Genomic DNA, 22,528 nt, shown 5'->3' with positions numbered 1-22,528 from the left:
CGTTTGGAGATATGATGTATAAGTCCCACATCAAGCACGAAAGAGAAAATATTCTGCTTTCAAGCCTTAAGCTAACAGCTTCATCTGCTATCAAACGTTTTAAAGTGTTAGAAACAGTAAACATGCCCCTGTCATGACTTTTTATGAAACCTAAAGATGGCATCTTCAGTGTTAGTGTTTCATTTTTTGTCATTTTATTTGACATCCAGGCAGGAGATAAGAAGCTCGAAGAAAGATGGGTATTCATGACATTTACACAACCTTTTCCCCACTCCTGTCATGCTCAGTGGGAAGCTCAGAAGGTAGCAAGTTATGTAACTCTGGGAATCGGGGATCATCTGATCCTCTGCGTCTGAGCTTGGGTCAGCGCTACAAGGATCATTTACCCTTTCTACCCTAACAACAATCACATGGGTGAGAGCAACGTCAGGAGAAAATGGCCTCTGTGTGAATGTGGTGACTGACTAGTTCTCACCTCTCCCACCAGCATCTCATACACGAGCACCCCGAGGCCCCACCAGTCGACTGCCCTGGTGTACGATGTGTCTGTGAGCACCTCTGGGGCCAAAAACTCAGGAGTCCCACAGAATGTGCTGGTCCTGTCTCCATAACCCATGCCTCAGAAAAGAAAGAAACAAAGGGTGACCAACGTGTGAGGGTTGAGTCAGATTTAACCAAACAGAAGGGAACAGAGGATCAGTGTGATCAGCATATGATGAACACTCACCTTCTTTACAAAGCCCAAAGTCAGCTATTTTAACATAACCCTCAGTGTCCAGCAGCAGGTTGTCCAGTTTAAGATCCCTGATGGAAGAAAAGGAATCAGATTTATGTCGACTACTTCAAAGAGAAAGGAAACGCGTTACGTGTGGAATGCAAAGACGGAGGCGATACAAACACTCACCGATACACAATCTTGTGGTCATGAAGAAACTGAAGACCCAAGACCACACAGGCAGAGTAGAACCTGTTGTACAGACGACAGAAAGCAAGAGACGCAGAAGAAAAGTGTGAAGCAAGACTTCGGTCCCATTCCTCCAGGTGTATAAAGTCTGCGCACCGAGCCATTCATGAAACAATGAGTCACACTAAAGAGCTCGCTGAATTCAAGCTTCGGTTTGTCAGATTTCTTCCCGCCTACATATCCCACAATTAACCGTGTTATTGTAGAGTGGAAGCTTTTACGACCCACAGAAGCTCAGCCACAAAGGAGCCTACTACACAAAGTTGCAGTGCGTGAAAGTGACAGACGCTCTGTTGACTCAAAAACTGCTTCAAACTTCCGTACACATTAACATCAGCGGCAAAACTGTGTGCCGGGAGCTTCATGGCATGGTTTCCATGGCCGAGCAGCTCCTGTAGATATGTGTAGGTATACATGCACGACAAAGCAGAACTCACACAGCACGTTGCTCAGAAAAGACGTCTGCATGTATGTGCATCATGAGGTCTCCTCCTGCCGTGTACTCCATGACAAAACACACATGTTCTGGCGTCTGGAAGCATGCAAACAGGTTGACCAGGAAGGGATGGTGGGAGCCGTTGACGATCTCAAAGATCCGCTTCTCACACATCAGACTGGAGACGGACAGACAGAGGAAAGGGGGAGGGACGGGGGAGGAAGGGGGATGCACATGAGACAATCATTGTGTAATTATGAGGTGAATGAGCTCTTGTCGTGCAGCAGAGATGTGGTTAAGGTGGTAAAGCACAGCTACCTCTCCACTTCATCACGCGCGACGATGTCTCCTTTCTTCAGGGCTTTGATGGCGTACTGGCTGCCTGTTTTTTTGTACTCCGATAGCAGCACCTGAAGAGTCCAACAAAAGCTTTCGTTAATCACTTCAGAGTTTTTGTTGAGTAACTCTCTGCTAATGGAAATGAACTGGAAAAAAGTAACAGAAGGCAGGTGTAATTCTGTAATTTTGTCTCTGTGATCAAAAAGCATATCTAATAAAGAACTCAGTACTCTCCCTCCTACCCAACCTGCCTCAGCCTGAAACCTAAAGCATTTTTCTTTTCAATAAATATGAACTTGGAGCAACCTTGCATTTATCCGGGAGGTATTTTTGCAGTAAGTGTGAGTATTTAGGGAAGTATGTTAAAATAGCCTGTATTTGTATAGCGCTTTGGTGGTGGTGGTTTATTTGGTTGATCGCAGCTCTTTATGTGTTCCTTGGGCTTCTTTCGACAGTATGAATGGACAAATTTGAGCTTTATCAGTATTTTCTGACAAGAATATCTTTGTACTCTGCAACTAAATTTGGAACGGCCTTGAACTATGTCCAGGCTGGCTGAGGAAATGCCAAAATGTTTTATCTTACAGACACATGAAACATAAACAGATTTCACTGACAATTCTTATGGGTAGTTATTTATTTACTAGTTTATATTCTCCCCGACTCAGCTCAGATTAGCAGGTAATTTTGTTTGTGGCTCCAAACACCTGTTGCCAATAAGGAAGTTACAAAGTGCCCCCTGGTGGACAAATAATGCAAAGTCAACACTCGTAAAACGGTTAAAGGGTGCTTCCCCCCATCTCTTCTATCATTTTTAAATGTTCATTTATCTGCTGTAATAAATGAAAACGTTCTCAGCTATTTACATCAACAGATCTTAGTTATTATAGATACAGATATATAGATGTATATAGCTAAGATCAGCTGATATACTGGTTAAGATTAGTAGATATGATCTGCCACTCACAAGTCGGTTGGATTCTGTGAAAAAGCCTAGAATTCAAAGCTCATAGGGGTTGTAATACCGAGATCTAATACCAAATGTATGATGGAAAGAATAAAACTGTTCAGTGTGCACGTTTCATCAATCAAACAGTTATTTCACATGCCCACTTGAATGAGGCCCACAGAGCTAAAACAGGCTAAAATGCTCCATGGAGCTGCATGGAGCTTGTGTTTACTGACAGGCTGCTAATATTAAAATACTTATTTACACAACAGATGTGTATTTTATCATTTTGAAAATGAAACACAGTACCTTCCCGAAGTGGCCCCTGCCGAGAACAGCGATCAGCTTGAAGTCCTGCAGGGAAAGAGGTCCTTTGCTGGGCCTGAGAGAGGGAAATTACTATTATACAGCAAATGCAATAAATGTCTTTCATAACGTTCAACAAAATCTGTTACAACCACCAGAAACTCGCTTTTTTGTTCTGCGTTTTAGCATCTAACACAGTAAAGCATGTCTTATTCTGGGGTGACATATGCAGTAATCCATATTAATGATGACTCAGCGTTAAAATCAGGTGTTAAAAAAAAGAGGTTACGAAATATGGCCATATTGTGTGAGGGGGTGTCTTCCTGGTGTCATGCTGTGCTGGCAATATTGCAAAAGACATGCTCAGGTGTGGGTTCAAGTGTGTGTGTGTGTGTGTGTGTGTGTGTGTGTGTGTGAGACAGAGAGAGATAAGGATCTTTGTCTATTTCTGCACCTGCTTAAAGAGTTGTGGGATTGTGATCTGATTGGCGTCTCCTGAACAGGGACTTCTGGTTTGGACGGAGGCTCAATGACCGGCGTCTGTTCCTGTGATAACAGGGGAGGGGAAATGTGAAACACCAGCATACTGAATGACAAGAGACACAGGGGGGAGATAATACCAATAAGGGAATACAGCAAAAAAAGGGCAACATGATGGAGAACATCTGTAGAAGCAGACAATCAGTCAGTGATGCTCATCGAGCCGGATGGTCAGATCCCCCTGTTGGCCGACAGCCTCGCTCCTCCCCTCTCCCCTGTCTTCCTCGCTCCCCTCTCACTGCTAATTAGTTGTCTAAAAACATCAGAGTAATTAATCTCATAATACTTCAACCCCGCTGAACACACCATCTGCCATGGGCCCCTCTGGGTCTCTCTCTGCTTGTCTAAATCTGTCTGTCTTCCTCCCTGGCCTCTTATATTTAAAGTCACACTAGCTCTGCTGGTATACAGTGTACTGACAAGCCATGTTGCATAAAGTGTATAATTTGGAATATTACATTTAGAATGCAAGGAATGAAATCACCAAATTAAAGCTTATATTTGAAAAGATGATATTTTGTCTCCTTGTTTAGTTCCTGTAATAATGTAATATTATTTTAAGGGATCATGGTGCTTTAGTAAAGACCCTACAATAAGACAGAGAAAACTCAGACGACACCCTATGAGCAAGCACTTGGTGACAGTGGGAAGGAAAAATCCCTTTTAACAGGAAGAACAGGAAGGGTGTTCCCATGATGCATTGAGTATTTCTTCTTCAGTCACCTTTCTCACTCACTATGTGTTAATCGACCTCTCTGCACTGAATCATACTTCTTATTAACCTCTGTCTCTCTTCCACAGCATGTCTTTATCCTGTTTTCCTTCTCTCACCCCAACCGTTCCCAGCAGCCGTCCCTCCCCTCCGTGATCCTGGTTCTGCCGGAGGTTTCTTCTTTTCCTTCCCACTGTCACCAAAGTGCTTGCTCATAGGGGGCCATATGATTGTTGGGTTTTTCTCTCTATGTATTATTGTAGGGTCTAGCCTACAAGATAAAGCGCCTCAGGATGACTGATGTTGTAATTTAGCGCTGTATAAATTAAATTAAATTTCTTTCACATGCTAAAATAACAGAAAAAGGTCTGGTAGCTCGTTGCCCAGACAGTCTTGTATTTTTAATAATGTCCCTTTTTTCTACAGTAGAACATTTCTACAGTAGATACAGCAGATACTGGAAAAAGAGGAAAGTTTTTGTCATTTAATTTTTAATCTACTCCTTATTTACTTTGGTATTTCATGAATGGTCGTGGAGGAGATCTTAATCAGTAGAAAAAGCTGCAAACTATAAATATATAGTTAAAAGTTCAAAATCTATGCACTCCTTTACTTTTTCCAAATCTTTCCAGTGGGCCGGATTAGAATCTCTGCCGGTCCAATTCTGTCCCCCGGGCCTTATGTTTGACATTAGCCTATTCACTTATGTGATGCAATTTTAAATAAATTAAATGATTTAATGTCTCTGGATTTAAACCAGAATAAACTGTGTATTTTTGATAATCGTCATAATCTTTAAAGCAGTTCCTGAAAATTCTTTTACTTGTATTCTTACTAAACTGCATTGTTTTTAATAATAACTGTTTCCCTTTCATAAGTAAGTGAAAATGAAATAAGTTTAATTTTCAGGCTCAGTTGGTTCTTTGCTTCGCTGTCACAGCTCCTCTATTTTCCACCTCTCTATTCTTCACTCCCACACTATCACCCTCTGCAGACTGTGTTCTTCACACTGGGAAAATCACACAGATTTGGACTTGATCAAATTAAAGCTCCCCTCCATCCAATTATGTCTCATTAAAGCTGTCTCCCTGAGATTTCAGTTCTCCATTTGGCGAATTATTCATTCTTTCTGTTTCTGTCTCCGCTCAGGCCCCGGCTAGGCCGGTCTTAGATTTCACTGCAGCCCACAGGAAGGCAGCCTGTATGACAGGGAGCACTGTTTTCAAGACAGAGGCTGCAGGTAGGAAAACAGGAAAATGGTAACGTGATAGTATAAAGATGTCCATCTTTTCCCCCAAGAGAATCTCTGCATCTCACTCACCACGGGAGCAGGTGAGTCCACTACATCTGTCTTGACTTCAGGTTTTACCAGATGGTCAGTTTCCAGGTTTAGCTTCTCCACTGAGATTTCCCTGCAGAGTGCACAAAATAAAGAAAAAAGAAATCAAACTTTGTGGAGGCACAAATAAAAGCATTACCGTATTTTCTGCACTATAACCGCACTTAAAATTCTTTAACTTTCACAAAAATCGACAGTGTGCCTTATGTATGAATTCTGGTTGCGCTTACTGACGTCGGACCGATTTTATGTGGTACACGGTGCTCAAAAATCTGTCAAAAAATGTTTTAGCAGGACTTTGGTAAGCTATGAAGCTGCACCGCTTGATGGATTGTCGGAGCATTACGGCCACCGTAGTCAGGAGCCTCGCGGAGTAATCTGGGTCCAAAACTCCATCCGTTTCAGGTCCCAAAGTCAAATGAACACTGCGGCATCACTGAGAGTTAAAAACTGTCTAAATTCTTTCATCTTTAATAAAATCATCAGCGTTGCTGCTTTACCAGGTGTAACAATTAAGTTTAACATCCAGGCAGCCATGAAAACAGATGAACGCTAACTTTTTTCCACTCAATGAAAGCTCATGTGAGGTTTCCCGATGGTTAGGGACAAATGCAATCGCATAGCAGGATGCTGTAAACGGACCAAACTTCAGTCAGGAGAACAACTGAGATAATCCATCCACAATACTGCAACAACATGGGAATAGAGCAGCTGCGAGAAAATTCAACATTAATGAGTCAATGGTACGGAAGTGGAGGAAGCAAGAAGAAGAGTTGAGTAAAGTTTGACTTATCTGACTGTTTTGTTTTGCTTAATGCGCCTTATAATCCGGTGTGCCTTATGTATGAAAACAGACCCGTTCATCGACAGTGCGCCTTATAATCCGAAAAATACGGTATTTACTTTCTGGTAAAAAATGAAAATGAATACACCGCCAACAATAAACTCAACTTCAAGAATACCCGCTCAGGTGTAACTCACGCTGTCTAAATGATGCAATAATAACAATAATAATAATGACAATATAAAAATATAAATAATGGCAGACATTAAAAAGTTCTTTAAAGCTACATAAGATCCACCACCCATTAGCAACTGATCCAAAGTGGTCAGATATTGATTCCTTTAATCAGCTCTACACTGATCAATGACCACGACTTAAAATAAACATATCCTAAATTAATAACTGAAATGCATTAAGGCATACCATATGCATTTCAGTCCACCTGCAGACACATTAGTTACATACCCTGCACTGGTTGTGAGCGGGCTGCTTGTGAAACTGGGCGCGCTGCTTCCGCTCGGGATGACGTTCCTCAGCAGGCGGACCCAGGTAGCGATGTCCACGTTCATCTGACGGGCCCGCAGGAAAGCTTTACCTAAACGTACACATTGCCAAATGTGAAAAAGAAACTCTTCAGCTTCAGCTCAGCTGTCAAATGACGTGACTCTATTGCATGTGACTTTTTCATGTGAGTTTTTTTTTCTTAATTTTTTACTGCTTTTAACTTGTACTTTCTGCTGTGATAAAAAAAAAAGATCCCACATGTGGGACTAAAAGAGGTTTATCTTACCTTATCTTTAGAATGTGCGTCTCGTAAATTAAACAGATGATATTATTTCAACTCCTGTGGTTTTATAAACAAAACTTCACATGCAGCAGGCTTGAAGCGAGTAAAATAATATCTTAATTTAGAATAACTGATGTATGTATCATTCAGCAATTCAGTTTATTTATACAGCACCAAATCACAACAACAACCACCTGAAGGTGCTTTGTAGTGTAAAGTAAAGACCCAACAATGATAAAGAGAAAACCCCAAGAAAGCCCAAACGAAGGAAAACTCCCTTTTAACAGGAAGAAACCTCCAGCTGAACCAGGCTCAGGAAAGACTTTGCTGCGACCACAGGGACACAAAGGAGCTAGAGTTGCTCACCTTGCAAATAGTGGCCGATCCACTTTACCCACTAAGCTATACCAAATAATTTTTTAAGACACGCATCCCTTTTCCTTTTAACCCAACGACATCTGAATGTGTGAATGTGCAACCCGCTCAGACCTAACAACATGCAGTAATGATCACTTTCAACATGGCACAAGTGAGAAAGTCACTCAGAGTCACTGAGGGGAAATTACAGTTGTGCACTTGTCTCTCCGACATGCTGAGTTGTCAGCTTAGCTAACAATAACTTTTTAAACAGGGGAAAAACCTGCCATGTGACACACTCACTTTAAGCCTCCGACTAATCTGACAACATGCTCAAAGTTTTCCTCTTTGTGTTCAAAAAGGCTTTTGAACTAAAAAAAAAAAATTCAGAGAGAGCAAAACAGACAGTTTAAAGTTTTTGTTGGAGGTACATACAGACCTCTCCAAAACCTCCTCTCATGCTCATGTCAAATTTTGAAGCATAAAATCTTCACCACTGCTCACCAGTGCTGGCAATAATCCCAGTTAACACTAATAGGAGCTGCTTCAGGAAGCTTTTTGTTGCGCATTTGTTACAATTCTGCAGCATCAGATGACAGAAACCTCTCATTATCTTCTCCAGAGTGAAAGGGCTGCACACATTTGCATGCAACGCAGAAAAACATTATTAACTAGAAAAATTTGCATTTCCTGCGAAAATGCTGTGTGGATGCCTTAACGCTGAAGATGTCTGCAGAAAAAAGCTGAAAAAGTTGAAAAAAAAGGTTGCCCTGAGCAGGATTCAAACCTGGCCCTCCTGGTCTAAGGGCAGCTATTTAGCTCACTGAGCCAAAGTCATTCTCACAAAGAAGAGGTGGAGAGATTGACAATTGTGCTGAAATGAGCAGAAGCTGCTGAGAATTGTGCTGATAAGAGGTGGAAAGGCTGAAAATGTTTCAGAAGAGGTGAATAAGCAGAATTTGGGCAGAAAAGAGGTGAAAACTCTGAAAATTTTGCTGAAAAGAGTTCAATCAGCAGAATTTCTTCTGAAAAGAGTTCAATCAGAAGAATTTTGCTGAAAAGAGTTTTTTTCTGAAAACAGCAGAAAAAACTGAAAATTTTGCTGAAAAGAGTTGAATGAGCAGAATTTGTGCTGAAAAGAGGTTTTTGCTGAAAACAGCTGAAAAAGCTGGTATTTGTGCTGAAAAGTGGTGAAAAAAACGAAAATTGTGTTGAAAAGGGGTGAAAAAGCTTAAATTTGTGTTGAAAAGAGTTAACAAAGTTTAACTGTTGACTGAAAGAAATGTTGCCATAAGCGGGATTTGAACCCAGGCCTCCCAGTCTGAGAACGGACGCTTATCTCACTGAGCTAAAACACAACTCAGTCCAGCATGCAAAATCAGTGAGGCCATTGATAATGTGTTCCATTCATTTCAATGGTCAAAAGTCATAACAAACATCAGCAGAAATAGCAGAATATTTTAAAGTTTAAACATAGTATTTCTGCTAAAACTTAGCATTTAAACTAAATAATATTTTTTTTCCTGCCAAATCATAGCATTTGTGCTGGAACACAGAATATTCTGCCAAATCCTACAATTTGTGCTAAAACATTATTTATGATTTAGTAGAAACACTGGGACTTGGTAGAAATACTATGATTTACATGAAATACTTTGACTTAGCAGAAGTACTACAATCTAGGAAAAAAGTACTACAGCATAGCAGAAATTCTATCATTGAGCAGAATTACTAGGATTTAGAAGAAATACTAAGATTTGGCACAAACACTGATGTGGCTCAAGAACCTTTATTGTGCAGTTATACTATGATTTGGAAGAAATACTATGTTTTAGCACAAATATTATGATTTGGCTCAAATACTATGATTTACCAGTAATACTATGTTTTGGAACAAATACTACACTTTGTCACAAATACTATAATTGAGTACAAGTACTATAAGTTTACAGAAATACTATGATTTAGCAGAAATGCAGTGTTTTTGCAGAAACACTGTAATTTCGCTTAAATAGTATGAAATAGCAGTAATACTATGATTTGGCAGAAATACTACTTTTTAGCACAAATACTATTGTACAGAATGGTGTACGTCAGTTTAATGCTGGGTGGTGCTGCAATAGTAACTATCCTCGGTCAGAAGGAGAGGCTGACATCCAGGGATTAGATTACCACAGGTGGAGTTTATTGCGGTCAGATGGATGGTACAGGGAGGTATGGCATACAGTAGGAGGATGTGGAGAGGTGATATGGTGTGGTTTCTATGATTAAGAACAGGGTATGCATTACAACATGCATACAGATTAAAGATTAAGAAAACTGGCAACAAATTCCTCCACTACAAATCAGTCTGATACCACTTTTTACAGGGTTCCCGTTTACTAAGGCACTACCCAAAAGGCGCCACAAGAGGGCACTCCAACACAAGAGATGACCTATTTACACTGATGCACTTAGTAAACAGCCCCTACTTAGCCACTACATAATACAGTGATAATACAGTATTCAAATTCACACAAATACTATGATTTGGCAGAAATACTATGACTGGGTAGTAATACTATAACATAACAGATTTCCTAAAAAAACTATGAAATTGCAGTAATTCTATGACTTGGCAGAGATACTACGTTTTAGCACAAATACTATAACAACGCAGAAATACTATGACTTAGTAGTAATACTATAACATAACAGTTCAATGTTCTTGCACAAATACCACAATATGGCAGAAATACTATGTTTTAGCACAAATACTGTGATTTGGTATAAATACTATGATTTGGCACACATACTATATTCCGCAGATACACTATAACATAACAGATATTCTAAAACTTAGTAGTAATACTATAACATAACAGAATTATTATTTGGGCACAAATACCACGATTTGGCAAAAATGCCATGATTCAGCACAAATATGATGACATGGCAAAAATACTATGATTGGGTACAAATACTATGATTTGGCACAAGTACTATGATTTAGTACAAATACTATGATTTGGCAGAAATACTCTGATTTAGCAGACGTACTATCTTTTGGTAGAAATTCCTGCTAAAAGGTAGTATTTCTGCGTTTTAGCAGAAATACTGTAATTTGGCATAAATACTATGATTTGGCATAAATACTATGCCTTAGTAGTAATACTATAACATAAGAGATATACTATGGTTTTGCAGACATACTATGTTTTTGCACAAATACCATGATTTGGCACAAATGCTGTGATTTAGCAGAAATACTATGATTGGGTTCAAATACTATGATTTGGCAATAATACTGCGTTTTAACAACAACTACTGAGATTTGATTGAAATACTATGATTTAGAAGAAATACTATGACTCCATACAAATACGATGCTTTGGCACAAATACTATGATTTGGCAGAAATACTATGACTTAGTAGTAATACTATAACATAACAGATTTCCTAAAAAAAACTATGAAATTGCAGTAATTCTATGACTTGGCAGAGATACTACGTTTTAGCACAAATACTATAACAACGCAGAAATACTATGACTTAGTAGTAATACTATAACATAACAGTTCAATGTTCTTGCACAAATACCACAATATGGCAGAAATACTATGTTTTAGCACAAATACTATGATTTGGCACACATACTATATTCCGCAGATACACTATAACATAACAGATATTCTACGACTTAGTAGTAATACTATAACATAACAGAATTATTAATTGGGCACAAATACCACGATTTGGCAAAAATACTATGATTGGGTACAAATACTATGATTTGGCAATAATACTGCATTTTAACACAACTACTGAGATTTGATTGAAATACTATGATTTAGAAGAAATACTATTACTCCATACAAATACGATGCTTTGGGAGAAATACTATGTTTTGGTTCCAATACTATGATGTGCAACAAATACTATGATTTGGCACAAGTACTATGATTTAGTACAAATACTATGATTTGGCAGAAATACTATGCCTTAGTAGTAATACTATAACATAAGAGATATACTATGGTTTTGCAGACATACTATGTTTTTGCACAAATACCATGATTTGGAACAAATGCTATGATTTAGCAGAAATACTAAGATTGGGTACAAATACTATGATTTGGCAATAATACTGCGTTTTAACAACAACTACTGAGATTTGATTGAAATACTATGACTCCATACAAATACGATGCTTTGGCACAAATACTATGATTTGGCAGAAATACTATGACTTAGTAGTAATACTATAACATAACAGATTTCCTAAAAAAACTATGAAATTGCAGTAATTCTATGACTTGGCAGAGATACTACGTTTTAGCACAAATACTATAACAACGCAGAAATACTATGACTTAGTAGTAATACTATAACATAACAGTTCAATGTTCTTGCACAAATACCACAATATGGCAGAAATACTATGTTTTAGCACAGATACTGTAATTTGGTATAAATACTATGATTTGGCACACATACTATATTTCGCAGATACACTATAACATAACAGATATTCTACGACTTAGTAGTAATACTATAACATAACAGAATTATTAATTGGGCACAAATACCACGATTTGGCAAAAATACTATGATTGGGTACAAATACTATGATTTGGCAATAATACTGCATTTTAACAAAACTACTGAGATTTAATTGAAATACTATGATTTAGAAGGAATACTATGACTCCATACAAATACAATGCTTTGGAACAAATACTATGATTTGGCACAAGTACTATCATTCAGTACAAATACTATGATTGGGCAGAAGTACTATGTTTCAGTACAAATACTATGATTTGGCAGGAATACTCTGATTTAGCAGAAATACTATGTTTTAACATAAATACTGTCTTTTGGCAGAAATTCCTGCTAAAAAGGACTATTTCTGCTTTTTAGCAGAAATACTGTAATTTGGCATAAATACTATAATTTGGGATAAATACTATGATTTGGCACATATAATATATTCAGCACATATATTATAAAATAACAGAAATATTATGATTTGGCCTCAAAACCATGATTTTGCACAAATACCATGATTCTGCAAATATACTATGATTTAGCAAAAATACTATGATTTAGCAGAAGTACTGAGATGTAGCAGAAGTACTTTGTTTTAGCAGAAATACTATGATTGAGGAGTAATACTTAAACATAGGAGAAATATTGATACACAGACACACATACACAGACAGTAAAGGGAAGAGGAGCTGTGGAGAGTCTGGGCTTGGTATATGTAGGTCAGTTAAATTAGCTGCACCTGCTGTAGTCAGCCCTTACACACACAGACACAGAGAGAGGTGTGAGTTTTCTTCAGTGTATTTCTGACATTCAGGATTCCACTCGAACAAATGGCCATAATTTCCTAACCGTAGAGGCTAGAACGGTCATTCAGGCATCGTTTTATTCAGAAGAGATGGGGGAATCTTCAGGTCTTCATAATTCAGAGATAAAACACAAATTATTAAAGATATATGACTTGTAATACACTGTAACTGAGTAGAGGCGAAGCAAAAACTGCCTTGACTTGCGCTCAAACAACCTTTGGTAACTCTAAATCTATATGGAGCATCAAAATCATTCTTTCACCATAAGAAACAGCAGGCTTTGGTGAACAGTTATGGAAATTTTCAGGGCTCTGTGGAAATCCATCAAAAAGATATGACGAGAGAAAAAAGTGCCTCATTTCCAGTGTTTGAAATCTGATGAAATCTGAGCGAGGGACAAATTTCCTACCCTCAAACAAGTCCAACTCATTTCAGAACGGTAATAGGTGAGAAAGAAATTCTTGAATTGTGAGCGTCAGGAGTGTCTGAACATATACGGGGACAAGCCTCATGTCTTAACTTTGCTTCGTTAAGGAGATATGACAATTTGAAAATGCCTCTCATTAGAGAAATCCAGCGGTGATTTTGAACAAACTCTCCATTGAGTTTATATGGAGAGTTTTCTGACTTTGTGTTACTCTGAGGAGATTTGCAAAGTCCCACAACAATGATAGGGACATTTTCTGAAAGCCAGCAAAAAATACCTACGTTTTGATGTATAATTTGTGGGGCTTGAGTGGAAATTGAGCGAGTAGCAAGAAGTTGTTTGGACATGAAGAGAAAATTCAAACAGTTTCACTGTCCCCTCTGAGTTAATTGCATAGCAACCATAGCAACGCATGTATTTTCTGAAAAATCACAATTTTGCAACTGAAAACTCAAAGAGGGATAAGATTAAAACGGTAGAAGATCTGAAAAAGCTGAATCATACAGGAATAGCCAAATCATTTGAGAACATTTTAAAGTTTGAATGGAGTTTCTAGGTGAAAGTATGAGGCAGTAGTTAAGTTTCAAAGACAAGAAAGTTTTAGCAGAATTGTAGAAGTTTCCCATTCATTTCAATGGGACAAATTAAAGGAAAAAAGTGTAATATTTTAAAAAGTATAATAGTAATAAACACCAAAAGTCATAGCCGGCATTAGCAGAAAGAGCAGAACAGTTTAGAGTTTGAACGGTGAAAATAGCATAAAAATTGTGGAAGTAGATCCACGGCGAAAAGTGTACGGAAACACCCGGAATAATAAAGAATAAAGAGAAACAGGAACTCAATAGTGTGGATGCCCATTGAGGGCATCCACACAATTACCAAAAATTAATTATCCCCGACTTGCTGACAATGTCTAACAGCAAATGACACCAAGATCTTTACTTCACAAAGATGATCTCTAACCTTTTTTATTTTGCCAAGACAGTTATGGATGTATCCCTATAACCTCTCTAATTATTAAGGCAGCTCCAAAAAACAGCTGCAGTTAAGAAAACTCTGACCTCGTGCATTATGCATCACTTGGTGTACTTTCCATCAGTGTGTTCTGAGTACGTCTGAATGAAGCCGTGAGGAGCAATCATGCAAAACGGGTCCATGTCTGAATGACAGATCGCAGTCACAGACTGATAAAGCCAGCGGTGGTGACTTAACACACACACGCTTCTCATTCTTTTGTTCACTGGTGGATTCAAGTCTCTTTTTCCACAAGTAGATGGCGCTGCAGAGCACGTACACGTTTGATCCGCTTGTCAAAAAAAATGTGAAACAAGAAAAGCAGCAAGCTGGGAAAAAGATTTTAAAGTCCAAACGTGGATATAAAAAGGTTGTGTGTGAACACTGGAGCATACCGTGCTGCTTAGAAAAGACTTTCTTCTGCCTCTGGAGTCTTCGGCCTCTCTCTATGACTGGATTGAAGAAGGTCACCTGAAACATGCACAGTTACACGTTACAACTCTAGTCTGCGCCTGAGGTAAAAAAAACACAGCGACTGTTTTTTAGGTACTTTTGTGTTTTAGTGTTTGCAGGCAAATATGAATGATGAGGAGGTTCTGATGAGACTAAAAGGGAGCTGTAATGTTCACGCATGTGTCTGCCCAGTACCTCAGCCAGCAGCAGCCCCTGTGGCTCCAGTTCCAGCTGGACTTGATGTCTTTGGTTGTCCAGGAAATCCTCCAGCTTCAGGTACTTCAGAGCACACAGGGAGCGATAATCTCTCCAGTACACAGCGATCTCCATCTCCCTGGACTAATCACAAAACACGAACATTCGATTGCTTCGATACATTAAAAAAAAACAAGTCCGCAGTTCTGCTTCAGGGAAACCGTGAGAAACAGGATCTAAGCTCATGCTTGGTTATCGCTATAGGAACGACATTTGCAGCTCAGTGACAGTGTAAACATTTAACAGGCAGTTTCTTCATCGTGGTTGTGCACTGTGAATTTGCTCCCAGATTCAGGCTGTCAATGCAGAACAACACAATCTTCTTCACTATCTTCCTAACGCCCCTCTGCTCGCCAGATTTACCTTTCTGTGACTTGGACAACTCCCTCCTCCCCACCAGAATGTAAATCTGGTTGAATGATCATAATTTTGACACACTGGAGGAGATCCAGTGGGCGTTACAGAGGCACAAGGACGAAGAGGGCAAGACTTCCAGGGAGAGATTTATATATAGCAGCTGTGCTGGAAATCGTCCAGTAGTGCACTAGAACAGCGGCCCCCAACCTTTTTTGCGCCACGGACCGGTTTATGCCCGACAATATTTTCACGGACCGGCCTTTAAGGTGTCGCAGATAAATACAACAAAATAAAACTAGTACCGGTACCGAAAAAAAGAAGATTTATTTATAACACAAGTGAAAAGACCCAGGAAAACCAAGTAAACGATAAAAACGATGACAAAATAACGCTGAAAACTGATAAAAACCCTGAACACCATACATTTCACACCTGAGCCTCAACTCTTTGCGGCCCGGTACCAAACGACTCACGGACCGGTACCGGTCCGAGGCCCGGGGATTGGGGACCGCTGCGCTAGAAGATGATACTGAAGGGGAAATGTGTGAATTTAAACCAAGTAAGGAATTGGAAACAAATCCAAGTGAAAAGAAACAAAACAAAATCTCTGCTCTACTTTAAAATGAAGGTATTTTTCTGGGTAACAACCCATCAAATGCACTGTAGCTAATGTAAAAGCCCATGGAAAGCACTGCTTGACAGCTTAGGCCAGAACCACAGTATTTCTGTGACAGTGTAACAGATTGAGAGTGTGCTTTGTCGTACTCTTTCCAGCTCTAAAGTGAAGGTCTGGTCCCAGGCCTGCTCTCCAACTGTTCTCCAAGCTGTCTGACCCACCACTGTGTTCTCCAGCTTCAGCACGGCACTCACTTCCGCTGTTAAAGATACACAAACACTAAGTAAAAATGTCGACTGCCAACCGGGGGCTGCATTTTATTAAATTATAAGCCTCAAGTGTCAATTTGTTTTAGTTACTACAGTCATCTAGAGCTTAATTCAATGGGAAAAAAAGACCAGGAACACTTACACGAGAGGTCCTCGTTCTTACTGGGGATCTTGAGGCTCATGCTGCTGGTGCTCCGGCTGTAGAGGCCGCTCAGTTTGAATGAGGAGCGTCCATCTGGTGTGGAGTAAGAAGGCAGAACGACAGGGGTCCCTCTATTTCTCCCTGGGACGACCTCCAGCAGTCCCACACAGCCCAGAAGACGAACCTGAAGACTGCCTGGAAAGAAAAGGCAAAGAGGAATTAACCTTACGTTTTTTAATAATAAACTCTGACTGAATATGCTGAAAGCTGTTTTATTCTCCTATTTATTCTGTCTACCTGTAAGGGGTGATGGTTTGATCAGGGTGCTGTACTGGTTATGGACATATGGGGTGCTGTGACGGGAGCTGAAAGCTGAGGAGGAGGCCAGCACTAGCTCCTCTTTGATGAGGCAGGCTTTGGGATGATCCTCAGGCAGCTCCAGCAGTCTTTGTTCCAGAGAGCATCGGAGCAGGTCCAGACGCTGGGACGAGCCGCTCAAACCACACTGAGCCTGCGGAGCGCAGAAAGAATACAAAGCTGTGAGACTGGAGACAGATTTCAGATTCTTTTTAACATACTGTCCTGTGCTAACGTCTTTCTTGTAAATGGTGAAAGTCTTGTCCTTAAAAAACCGGAAAAATCCAGCAAAGACCTGAACCAGGACCTGAGAGATTAACAGGTCTGTGGGTCAAATGGGCTTTTGGCTGAACCGTCAACTGTTCACTGAAGCCTCATAAGAAATGGTTTCACTGGATGCTTCAATAAACTGCTGCATCCACTTCCTATTTTTCTTGCAAAATGAGGAGGCTAAACTGACATTATTTAGCAATGCTTAAAGGAAAAAAAAGTCAGAATTAGAAAATGTAACCAAATCTCTTTGAAATGACTACTCTGGATTATGTGGATGTGTCTGCACCAATAAAAGTACAGGTTTTTGCTTCTGCCTTTTCCAAAGAAACACTGACACTTTAAGGATTGGCTCAGTATTTAGGAACAAATGTTATGACTCTTTCACTTTCTTTCAAAGAGATACGTGACTGATATCACCACAAAGGTACAGCTAGTAATTGGTTAGCATTGTTGGACTAACATATGAGACTGGTAATTGTGAGAAGCAGCTAGCTGGATCTGTTTAACGGTAACAACATACAGCACAGAACTCAGCATTTTCTATTCCATCTACCCAAAGGAGAGACGCAAATGAAACTTTTTAGGGTTTAAAACAGATGATACTGCCAGGACTGTAGATCTCTGACCCAGATAAAGTTCAACCATCTCCTCTCTGACCTCAGCAATGGCCTTCTTATCTTGGACCTTTCCCGCACCCAGCAGTCGCATCATGTTCTTGGCTCCCTCAGCCATGGCGTGCTCCACACGGTAGTGATGCCACAGCTCCTCCACACGCAGCTCCGCCCCACACAGGTCCGGCTTACCTGGGACAAGGTGTGAACAGCACACAACATGAACAAAGGGCAAAAATGACTAAATATGACATAGAAACAGAAAGTGTAACGAGGCTTTTTTCCAACGATGCACTGGATCCTTTGTTTCCATTTGCTCATAAATATAACCTTAAACACTGTGAGAGTTCCACACAAATCAAAATTTGCAGGAGAAATCTAATTAAAGACATAAAACAAACAAAAGATGTTTTACACTTGGTCACCCCAGGCTTAAACCTCTGTGGTGGGGTTTTAAAGAACAGGCTGTTGATCCTCATCAAGCTGGAGACGGTTACAGAAGCATATCTCACGAATTTGATCCTCACCAGTCAGATGTAAGAATGTGTGTAAGAGCACTGTAACTCTCCACAATCTGCAAACCGGTCAGTTAGCAATGATTAGCTAATTAGCCGGGAGTGTTAAGGCCTGGGTAGCTTCCAAGAGGATAAAAGACATCTGTCACGTTTATGAGGCCACCATCATCATCACTGAACACGAACAGCGTGCATTGCAGGTCTGCAAGCACAAAGCACTACTCTCATTAAGGAACCATGCTAGCTTGCTTGAATGAAGGCTAAATGATCTTTAGATCATTTGATCTGCAGCTCATTTAGATGAAGGCTGTTTAAACAATGCTGTGTGGATGAATGAGAGCAAAATGGATTTCTCAGCCAGTAAGACAACAATCTCTAAACACACAAGTTGCTCTACTAAAGTTTGCTTAAAGTCCTGACCTTAATCCCACAAAACTACTGTGGAAATATCTGAGGTGAAAGGCTCATGAGATTGCAGATACCCCCCACAGACACGTAACATTTGATAATTTTGTCTCATGTGTCACAGCGGTACAGAAAGTTTTTCCAAGAGAAAGGTTCTGTAGTATCGTAGTACTCATTTGACATTGTGTTTTTGTCTGCCTCATTTAAAGCCTCTTTTATCTCTGGTTGAGGTCGCTGCCGACTTGTGGAGAAACATCTGACTCATTTCTGGCGCCAGTAAACGCTCCACCGTGTCAGCTAGCTCGTCTGACACGCTGGGTACATTGTGCGCAGGTCCTTGTGAGTGAGCGTGTAAAATAAACATTAAAGCTTAAATGCAAAGACTTCCACGGAGCTGAGAGGAACTGGAAAGTTGGGTAATACCCTCAAGAGTGACTGCATTTATGCACCAACAGTCATGTGATCCGCGTTAACATAAAAATGGCAAACTTGGCAGTTTTAAAAAAAGCTGAAGAAGCAACACGCTGGAAGAAAAGTGGCACAGACCAAAACAAAAAACATCTCCCCAATCGAAGTGTGTGTCTTTAAGTCAGCGAGCTTGGTGTCCTATCTAGCGTCGCTGCTGATCTGAGCTTTGTTTTATCCTGCCTGCTTATTCTCTTTCATCTCTCACTCCTTCCTTCCCAGCGCTTCGCTCTGTTGTCATCTCTGACTCAGTCCTTTCAGGCTCACTCCCTTCCTGGCTCCCCGCATCTGCCCGGCCTGCTCTCTAACCTCTGTTAAATGAGCCATGGCTTTTAGTTGTTGGGCAACATCAAGGGGATGCAGGAACATCAATAAGACTCTAACCTGAGAGAGTGAGGGGGCTGTAATGGACACTGCGCTTGTGTGTGTGCGCGTATGAGTGTGTGTTTTTGACTGGAAGACTATACGCTGTGAAGTTCTGAACCAAGAATTGATCCGCCCGCATCATAAAATATGCAGTGTTTATAAGCTGAAAGACTGACAGGTGGAGTAAAGGAGGAACTGAAAGATGAGACAAAAGCACGATAGGTACTTTGGTTGTCCTCAGACTGCTCCGTTGCCTGCATGGCCTTTCGGATCTGCATGCGGATGATGTCGATCTTTGTCTTGCTGTCCTGCAGCATCTGCTGAGCAGTCTGGAGAAGCTTCTTGTCCTGAAAAGTGACAAGAGATCATGTCACAGGTTGAACACCGGAAGGTGCAGGTGACAGTAAACATAGTGAGTAAGACTTTTTGCTGGTGGTTGTGCTAGTTCAGTTACCTTGGTACCGCCACTGGAATATATTGGAATCATGTTCTCTGCTCCCTGTTTGACTTTCAGCTCAATGTTCAGTTGCCGCTCCAAAGCAGCTATGCGGTGCTGATTGGTGGACGTCTGGTTGACGGGTCCTGGAGACTTATTTGAATCTGGTAACAGAAAGAGAGTCGGCTTAGGAGGTCAGGTTGCTTCTGATGCAGTCTTTCAAACATCACTTTTGTCAAATGGTCGGACATGAAGCTAAAAACTGTGTGTAGGTTTTCTTTTGGTTGTTTGTTTTTTACTTGTTTTACTCCATAAAAGGCCAACACACAAGACATTTATATGTTTTTACATATTTCCTGCCTAAGGAGGCATCAGGTTTCAGTTACAAGTGAGTAAAGTTTATATATAAAGACACTTTCAGATCGGTATTTTCCATCCATCCATCTTCTTCCGCTTATCCGGGGCCGGGTCGTGGGGACAGCAGCCTAAGCAGACAAGCCCAGACCTTCCTCTCCCGGTCTACTCCTCTAGCTTGTCCGGGGATAACACCAAGGTGTTCCCAGGCCAGCAGAGAGATATAATCCCTCCAGCGTGTCCTGGGTCTCCCCCGGGGCCTCCTCCAGGTGGGACATACACCTCACCCAGGAGGCGCCCAGTAGGCATCCTTGTCAGATGCCCGAACCACCTTTCCTGGCTCCTTCCAATGTTTTATGAAGCATAAATCTAGTAGCAGGAATCAGCTAAAGCTAACAGACTTTTTTTTAATTCCTGACTTTTTTTTAGGAAAAAAAACCTAAAGCTGAGTAATGCACCTTATAGCTGAAACGGTGCATTACTCAGGCTTATGTTATCATCACATCATAACTACAGTTCTGGAGCTCGATTAAGGTGTTGTTCATTTCTTAGTTTAGTTTCACAACTGTTTTATAATCGTTAGGCACCATGTGGAAATATGAGTATGGAAAGGTGCTGATTTGATAAAACAGGAATGGAACCCCTGGTGCCAAACAATTTACCTGCTAAACATTAGCACTGATACTATGAGCATGTTGGTATGTTAAAGCATTTAACTCAAAGCTCCAGCGTGCCTTATTAACATCTCAGTGTTATCTAAAAGGAGGAAACACAAAAAGGCCTCCAGCAGCACAGGCAACATGTGATGTATGCTCCAAATCAGATACAGTAAAGCACTGTACCTTTGTTTTCTTCATGGCCTTTGACCACAATGTGAGCATCCAGCTCTTGGAGCTGAGCCTGGAGTGACTCAAGCTTCCGCTTGGAGCTGCGGAGCTGTGAGTCCACCTGCTGGGCATTCCTCTTGTCGGTAGTGGCCCTGCGCAGATTCTCTGCACCCTCCTTGATCTTCAGCTCCTTGCGGATCTCTCTGCGGATCTTCTCGCGGTGCTCATCCAGCCGCTGCTGCACACTGGAGTCTGAAAAGTCTGAGTTTTGGTCCAGACCGAGCTGCTGGAGCACTGACAGCCTGTCTGTGTCACTCTGAAAAAGGGGAAAAAAAGGAGATGGTTGTTATTGTTAAAGAGCCTAAAGAGAAGGGAAAGGTGATTTCCCACAAGAACATGAAAAAAAGGTTCTATATTTAGGTTGCTGTTTATGAGAAGGATTATTCAGTTTGACCTAAGAAACTGATTTGCAGGGTGACGGAGCAAAGCTGAGGTTATGACAGTAAAAGCTGGAAACAGTCACCCTGCACATATTTGACAAAATGAAGCACTGCAGGATAAAAGGAGAGAAAAACTGTACGTCTGTGAGAGAATCGTCAACATTTGACACCTGCCAAGCTGACGTGGTGAAGCAGCATCAAAGCAGAGGCAGCACTTAAGTGTGTAAAGAGCTGAGTGCTCACATCAGCTCTCCTGCTGATCAACACTAACCAGATTACAGAAGATTAGAACAGCAACAATGCAAACTAAAATCAATCAGGGTCTCCTTCTGGATTGGTCACTAGTAAGCAAACATAATAGTAAGCATACATGAGATGCAATATTTAGTAGAGGAGAAAACAGAATATCACCAGATGCACAAGAGTTTAATTTGAGCTTATTTCCAGCATCATTTTTTTTTTCTTGGTCGCTAATAAAACAGTTTTACATGATTAACAGTTAATAATCATCCTTATTTTTCTTATACTGGACCTTGGTGCAGCCCAGCAGTTAATCCTATGTCAGAAACAAGCTTTTTTCTGCAAGCCAACTTTCTGTGTGTTTCAAACAGAAAGTCTGAACAAAAGGTGGACGGACTGTGTTGATCAGAAGAGAATACAATAAGATGTAAAAGAAAGGAGGAAGATCAGGGGTGTCCAACTCCAGGCCTCAAGGGCTGGTGTCCTGCAGGTTTTAGATATCACCTTGGGTCAACACACCTGACTCAAATGATTAGTTCATTACCAGGCCTCTGCAGAACTTCAAGACATGTTGAAGAGGTAGTTTAGCCATTTAAATCAGCTGTGTTGGATCAAGGACACATCTAAAACCTGCAGGACACCGGCACTTGAGGACTGGAGTTGGACCCTCCTGTGTTACACGTTACATTAGCAGCTAATGCTAACAAGCTTGGTTACCAAACTGCATCCATAGATTATGCGTGAGCAATACACAATCAGATACCTGCTAATATTAGCTAGGAATAGTACAAAGTAACAGTTTCACTCACAAAATCAAACTAAAAACTTCTTGAATGGACTGTACAATTAACCACGC

General features: G+C 40.5%; 1 protein-coding gene across 5 annotated transcripts in view; it reads right to left on the bottom strand.

Moving 5' to 3' along the window:
- pkn1b (protein kinase N1b) overlaps positions 1-22,528 on the bottom strand; it is a 47,747-nt gene that overhangs the window by 1,784 nt on the left and 23,435 nt on the right. For all 5 annotated transcript variants that reach the window (XM_085270352.1, XM_085270354.1, XM_085270353.1 and 2 more), the window contains 18 exons: positions 21,008-21,308; positions 19,830-19,975; positions 19,602-19,722; positions 17,671-17,816; positions 16,681-16,894; positions 16,384-16,578; positions 16,122-16,231; positions 14,940-15,083; positions 14,687-14,762; positions 6,835-6,964; positions 5,568-5,658; positions 3,449-3,540; positions 2,998-3,070; positions 1,719-1,810; positions 1,402-1,578; positions 905-967; positions 728-804; positions 476-618 (listed from right to left, as the gene is read on the bottom strand). In XM_085270352.1, the coding sequence (XP_085126478.1) occupies positions 476-618; positions 728-804; positions 905-967; positions 1,402-1,578; positions 1,719-1,810; positions 2,998-3,070; positions 3,449-3,540; positions 5,568-5,658; positions 6,835-6,964; positions 14,687-14,762; positions 14,940-15,083; positions 16,122-16,231; positions 16,384-16,578; positions 16,681-16,894; positions 17,671-17,816; positions 19,602-19,722; positions 19,830-19,975; positions 21,008-21,308 (2,391 nt within the window). The remainder of the gene's footprint in view (positions 1-475; positions 619-727; positions 805-904; positions 968-1,401; positions 1,579-1,718; positions 1,811-2,997; positions 3,071-3,448; positions 3,541-5,567; positions 5,659-6,834; positions 6,965-14,686; positions 14,763-14,939; positions 15,084-16,121; positions 16,232-16,383; positions 16,579-16,680; positions 16,895-17,670; positions 17,817-19,601; positions 19,723-19,829; positions 19,976-21,007; positions 21,309-22,528) is intronic.

Source organism: Mchenga conophoros, linkage group LG4, assembly GCF_057382185.1.
Source record: "Mchenga conophoros isolate Kocher_MC1m ecotype Shallow Benthic linkage group LG4, M_conophoros_male_GT1.1, whole genome shotgun sequence".
NCBI classification, from domain to species: Eukaryota; Metazoa; Chordata; class Actinopteri; order Cichliformes; family Cichlidae; genus Mchenga; species Mchenga conophoros.
The sequence above is the reverse complement of the archived record's forward strand: the minus strand, read 5'-3'. Positions and strand labels throughout refer to the sequence as shown.